At 23.2% G+C, this 7,069-nt stretch overlaps 1 protein-coding gene across 1 annotated transcript; it reads right to left on the bottom strand.

Annotated features, from left to right (window-relative positions):
* Positions 1-1,625: 1,625 nt before the first annotated feature.
* On the bottom strand, positions 1,626-3,146 carry Phum_PHUM304550 (mitochondrial carrier protein, putative; the record flags this gene model as incomplete). The annotated part of the gene is made up of 7 exons (XM_002427188.1): positions 1,626-1,745; positions 1,847-2,013; positions 2,099-2,267; positions 2,352-2,540; positions 2,633-2,732; positions 2,817-2,919; positions 3,134-3,146. 7 exons carry the CDS (start codon positions 3,144-3,146, stop codon positions 1,626-1,628), a joined length of 861 nt encoding a protein of 286 aa, XP_002427233.1.
* Between the last annotated feature and the right edge of the window lie 3,923 nt (positions 3,147-7,069).

Raw genomic sequence — 7,069 nt, 5'->3', positions numbered from 1 at the left:
ACTTTTTCTTTTCCTTTTTTACCTTTCATTTTTTTTTTTTTTTCCCATTTAAACAGCAGCCCCGGGAGAAATGTCATTGACCCGCAAGAGAAATCTCTCTCGACGTCCAGAGCGGAAATGGGTGAGTCGGGAACTCGGGAGCGTGATGAAACTGAACAGAAATTTGTATGTATAGCGTTTAATAGCAATTAAATATAATATTTTGTGTGTCAATAATAATAATAATTAGAATTAAATATGTTGACATGCGTTTACGTCATGTCAACTTATTTAATTCTAACAATTTATTATAAATTGTATGTATCAAAAGTTTTGTAATTTATTCTATTTTATTATAATAAAATTAGTTTTTTATACTATTTGTTTTTTATTTATGCTCCTGATTTTAAGTGTGAATCCATTAATTGTGTCTTTTTTTTTACACCTCCATTTTTTTAAGTTTGCCTGATATATTTGAACAAATTTTGGAATATTTTTAATGTAAAATTACGATTTTAAGCGGCAATCCAATGTTTACGTTTTATTTTAAATGTGACATTTTATTTTTGCGGGAACCCAACGTTGCATTTTTTTTTACTTTATACCTCCTCGGATCTTATGTTACTGCAAAATTTCAATTAAGATTAGAAAAAAATCGATTACTTATAAGTCTGTAATTGTAATTTATATACTGTGCATAAATTAAGGATGAAAAATACATGAGCGAAAATTATGAAATGGGGAAATAGTAGGAAAATTAAGTATTGAATTAGTTCTGAGGAAAAGATGCATGCGAAATGCATTTCTCCTTGGTTAACAAAAAAAAATGATAAAATTTAAAATAAATAATATTATATTTATATTATTACATATTTTTAAATAAATTAAATTTTTTTTTTTAAAGGCACAAAAAAAACTTTTTGTTTTTTTTTATATTTTTTGTTCGATAAATAAAACGAAAATTTTATTTAATTTTCCTATTTTCGAACATTTAAACAAAACAATATTAGATAACAAATTCAAAATGATTATGATTAATAAATTATTATTTTAAATATATTATAAATTCGAAAAAAAAAAAAAAAACTACTATTATCGTTTCGATGAGTTAAAATGAATGTTTAAAAAAAAAAGAAAAGAAAAATGATCGATCTCCAGTTAATAAATAAAAAAGTAAATGATTAAACAGTCTTTTCTCTCAATAAAATATTTCATAACTGACAACATGATAATAATAATAATAATAATAATTATAGTGAATACTTTTTTAAAAAATACTTTTTAGAATAAACATGAATTTAATAAAATCCGAATTAATAACCGAATTCAATTTATCATTTATCACAATTAAAGTGGTAACCTGAGTCGTTTCAAATTAATTAATAATCATTAAAACAAATTAATAAATATTAATTTAAATAAATTCATTTTAATGAATTTTTTTTCAAATAAATAAACTATTATTGCATTAATAAGAAGTAAATTAATTTGGACGCGATATTTTTATATGTGTTTTTTTATAAATTTAAATTACTTGAACAGATTAAATATTTTGAATTAATAATTTGAATGAATTTTCAAAATTAAAATTTAGTTTAAATTTTTTTTTTCAAACAGTCGATGAATAATTAAATTTTTAATTTTTTTTATTTAAGTCCAAATTTTTGAGTTATCCTCTCGTAAATTGTCCATGCCATAGCTGACATAAGTGTTCTCCTAAGCATTCTCGGTACCAAGCCTTTGAAATATCCAGACACTCCATCCCTCTAATAAAACAATAATTTTATCATTAGTATTTTTCAAATTTTTATTAACTTTATTATGTTTATTGAAATATTAAAAGTCTGTAAAAATTATTGTTACTCACCTTTTGCAAGTAGATTATAACAGATTTAACACTGCTAAATTCTCCTGGATAAAGTTGCATTTTAGTTTTAATTACATCAGCCGGCTGAGTGACTAGAGATGCTAATATCCCTGCTATAATACCACAAGTAAAATGCAATGGTGAGGCTGTATTTCCATCAAGCCACTCTAAAGTAAAATTATTATTTGTTAAATTTTATATATTTTTTTTTTTTTTTTTTAGAATGTGTCTTAAAGAATGAGGAGATCTTACTTTCAGGTAAAGCTTGTTTCGTTTGAGTGTAAAACATTAAATACAATCCAGAAAATGGTGCATCTCTAAATAAAGTCGGTACTAATCCTCTACACAATCCCCTAAGTCCTTCTCCTTTATAAATAACATTTAATGCACTTAACATTCCATTATAAGTGTAGATTCCACTCTAAAATTATTCAATATAATACAATTAATGAATATGTAGAATTTATTAACCAAATGTAATCATATTTACAAAAAAAGCACTTACTTCATATCTTGTTTTTATAACAGTAAAAGGCATCAAACAAATTCCACTAACAGATCTAGCAGAAATTCCTAATATGATGGCTTCTAAAGGATTTAATGATAGATTTCCAGTATGCGAAATCCATTTCGATTTAAGTTCATGAAGTGTTGAAAAATAAATTCCTACTCCTGGCACACATCTAACCAAAGACTACAATAAAAAAATAAAATGACAAACTGAAAAATAATTCTCAATAACCTCATGTTCAAAAAAAAATGTCATAAAATAAAAATATTATTTACAGGTGTCATTCCTCTCCATAATCCAGATAATTTTTCATGTTGAAGAATATTTAAAACTATTGAAAATGCTCCTTCATTTTGTACATTAGATATTTTAGGCCTGTAAAAAAAAACATGAAAGAAATTAAATAATATAATTTATTTATTGAAATAAATAAATAAGTAATCAATGAAAGTGTCTTACCCAACATTCGTATTCTGTAATCGAGTCTTAACTAAATCCAAGGGTTGGAATATAACAGTAGAACATGTTCCAGATATGGCTCCAGCAGCAAAGGATTTAAAAACTGGATTCTGTAAAGATTTAATTTAAAAAATAATTACATGATATGAATTTTTATTAAAAAAATAAGGTTTAACACACCAAATCATACTTCTACAAGTTTATTCCAACCCAAAATAATAGAATATTCCTCGTCTATAGTTTCACTTTGAAACTCTGACATTTAATTTTCAAAAATTATATATTTAATTTATTTTTTTTATGACAAGGTCACGAACGTTTAAATCTCATTTTGATATTATCATTTTCACACGAAAAAAAAAAATTTATGTACAAAATTTTATACAAAAATTAAATACTTTATAATACTTCATTTACATGTTAATATTTTTTATGAATGTACGTTAATTAATTTTAATTAAAATTTCTATCACTAAATTAAATAAAAGGCATAAATACTTTAAACTTTTTCGATTAATATCAAATAATATCAATTAATTTATTTATTTTTGTGTAATGAAATAAAAATTTGTAAAAAAAAAAAAGAAAAAAAAAATAATAATATTATTGTTGAAATTTTAAAAGCAGAAAGAAAAATTTTATTAGCAGAAAAAAAAATTTGAGTTTTAAAAGTTGGCAAACCTTGTTGTAAAACTATGGTTCTCTCATTTAATCTCGAATGTCCGTTATTTTTCAAAATTCAAAATAGTTTTGTTTTTATAAAATTATTGAAATAATGATAATAAATGACTTATCTTTAATAATAAAACGAGTTTTGCTAAACAATCAATGAGTCTGTTATTCTAATATTTATTTAAAATAATATAAAAATTCCCTAAATTAATAAAAATGTGCTTTTTAAAATAAAAAAAAATAACATACACACAAAGTCATGTCAAAATCATGAACCTGATCATGAACCTAGAATCTTTTTCACCTTAAAAATTACCTTTACAAAGAAATCAATCAAATTTATTAATTAAATTAATTTTTTTTTTTAACAACTCTCAACATTTTAATTATCTTGCAAAAAAAAAAAAAAAACAAATTTTTTCCTCAATAATCATTATCATAAAGAAGGTCAGCAGCAACGATTAATTAATTATTTAACAAAATTAAACTTTTCATAGAATTTTGAAAGTTAATTAATTAAAATTATCCTGTTCTTCTTAATTAAATCAAACAATATATACATTAATTTTTTCTATACCTTTTATAATACCTTAAATTTTTTTTTGCCCAAAAAATAAATTAAAATGTTTAATAACTTTCAAAAAAAAAATCCCTTTTTAAAAATAATAGTATTTTACATATGTTGGCAAAAAAAAAAATGATTACAACACTAAGTGATAAGAATTTGTTATAAAAAATTTATTTAAAAAAAAAACGTGACGTAAAACTTACCTCAATTACAGTAAGCATCATTATTAATAAATTTTAACTATTATTAAACTTTTTGAAATTAATAATAAAACCGGAAATCCATAAATTTTTCAATTTTTTTCCTTTTTCACCACCACAGGCTCTATTTCACATAAAACTTTCCGGCTCTACCTCGTTTCACCGAATAAAGAACAAGAAAAAAAAAACCGTATTGATATGTCACACACAGTCTTATCACTGATAATAATAATAATAATAATAATAATAATATCAAATGCAATGTTGTTGTCTCTACACGAAATAAATTAAAATGGTTGTGATAACTTCGTTGGGGGTTTATTTATCGCTTTAAGGCAAAGTGCACTTATTGATTATTAAAGTTCATTTTATAAAAAAAAACAAATTTTGATAAATAATAATAATAATAATAATCATTAGGGTCATTTTTTTTGAAGTAGAAGAGCGCGTAAAAAAAATTAATAAAAATATTACTATTAATAATAATAATTTAAAACAGTACAAATAATATTAATAGTAAATAATATTTTGTACTAGACGTATTATATAAAAAAAAAAATACGTCAATGAAATAATAATAATAATGATAATAATCGTGTGATTTATTCTTATCAAAAGGTCAATAATATAAAAAAAAAAAATTATCAGGTTATAAAACTATGTTAAAATGATGATCCGACACCTTTTTTTATGCGTCACAAGAAGAAGACGTGTGTGTGTGCGTAAATTTGTGCTCATTTCCTTTTTTTACAATTGCAAATTTTTAATTTTATATTAATATAATAATATATTTATTATTATTAAAACCGTTACAAAAAATTTTTATACCTCCTAAGCCCTCCCCCCTTCCCTCTCCTCAAGACAAAGAATATCCGTATTATAACCGAAATTTTTACTTAAATTAAATCATTTATTATTATTATCATCATATATTTTCGTATAAAATAATCTATTACATAATTTATAACTCCTACGTTATTATAACATGGATGTCGATGACATCCATTTTGTTTTGATCCGTATCGATAATAAATATTTGTTAGGAAACGTCAGGAGGAGATCACGTCACGTTCAATACACGTTAATTAAAAGGAAAAAAAATCAAATCACGTGACTGACGTAAATTTTCATTGACGAAAATTAAATAAATAAATGCGTGCGTGCGTGAGTTTTACGTTAATGATAATGATGATGATAATAGACAATATATGGAATCAGAAAAACAAAAAAAAAAAAATTTTTAAATACATAGAAAAAAAATTGTGTTTTTATAACGTTTAAACGAAAAATTTTTTTTGTACTAAATTTTTATTATCATTTTTTACATAATTATTATTATTATTATTAAATTGTTTTTTATTTATTTCCGGTATAACGGATAATTTAAATGAATTTTTTGAATTTGTATTTTTTTGATATGAATTCGGTGCCGTTAATGGACGACCATCGTTTAATTTCAAATTTTCTTTGGCTTTTCTTATCGGTAATTCAAACGATAATAATTGTATATTTGATTTTTCTCTTTTTTTCCATTTTATATTATTATTACTATTTTTATTTAGGGGTCTGAAAAAATATAAAAATTAATTTAAATATCGAAATAGTTCGAAAAGTGAGATATAAAAACAAAACAAAAAAAAAATATGGAGCCATGTTTTTCATTCGATCAATATTATAAAAATCCGTTGAAAATTTTTTTTTTGTAAATAAATTTTTTAATAAATAAATAAATAAATAAAATGTTACCTATTTTTATAATTAGAATCTGATATTTTATCATCCATTTTATTATTATTATTATTATTTTTTATATCATTTTGTTTTAAATAAAAGGATCGATTACGTTCTAACGAATTTTTAAATGCTTCTTTTAAATCTGATAATTTTGAATATTTTAAACAACTTTGAGAATTTCCTTTTCGAATTATTTTATCATCATTATTATTATTATCAGGTACGCAACTTGTTAAATTTCTTTAAATAAAAAAAAAAATTAAAAATTAAAAAATTTAATGATAAAAACCGGATAATGAATTTTTATTTATTTATTTATTATTCGTACGTCACGTTTTTTTCCGGCGATTCCGTTAAATTTACGCTATTTCCATTATTATTATCATTCTCATTATTGCTATTATTATCATTATTATCATTTATAAAAACTTCTTCTTTTTCGATATTTTCTTTATGACAATCGTTTAATGTTTCGTAGTGAACTTTATCGATACTTGATTTAACCAAAGATTCCTCCTGCAATAAAAAACAAAATTATGACGTATTTATAATAATAATAATTATTATTATTATTATTATTATTATTAGTTATTACCTGTGAAATAAAATGCATCGTCGATGGCGTCGTATTCAAATCACTTTTTTCAATTTCTTTATTATTTTCCTTAATAAAATCCGACATTTTTTTTTCATCATTTTTAACGTCGTCGTCATCATCATTATTCAAATCCATTTTTTCATCATTAACAACTAATTCAGTTTGTTCTGATATTACCTAAATCAATTAATCATCATCATCATCGATGACATATAAAATATTTATTTTTAATTTTAAAATAAGGTAGAGGTAAGAGGGGCATCCGGGAGTGGTGGTGAACTCCTGTAGTCCAATTATTCGGAGGCTAGGTAAAGAGGATGTTTTAGGGGGGTTGGGTTCTGGGATTGGATTTCCCACTTTGACTGGGCGTCCGCTAGGGGTTAACCTTTAACTTGGCCCGAGGTAGCACGGGTCGAGCCTGAAAAGCGGAAAAATCGACCCAAAAGTCACCGAGTTGAGAGTTGTGGGAGTTTAATTTCAA

This window comes from Pediculus humanus, genomic scaffold (assembly GCF_000006295.1).
Source record: "Pediculus humanus corporis 1103172107696 genomic scaffold, whole genome shotgun sequence".
In the NCBI taxonomy this organism is placed as follows: Eukaryota; Metazoa; Arthropoda; class Insecta; order Psocodea; family Pediculidae; genus Pediculus; species Pediculus humanus.
Note: the sequence above shows the minus strand (reverse complement) of the source record. Positions and strands in the feature narration are given on the sequence as shown.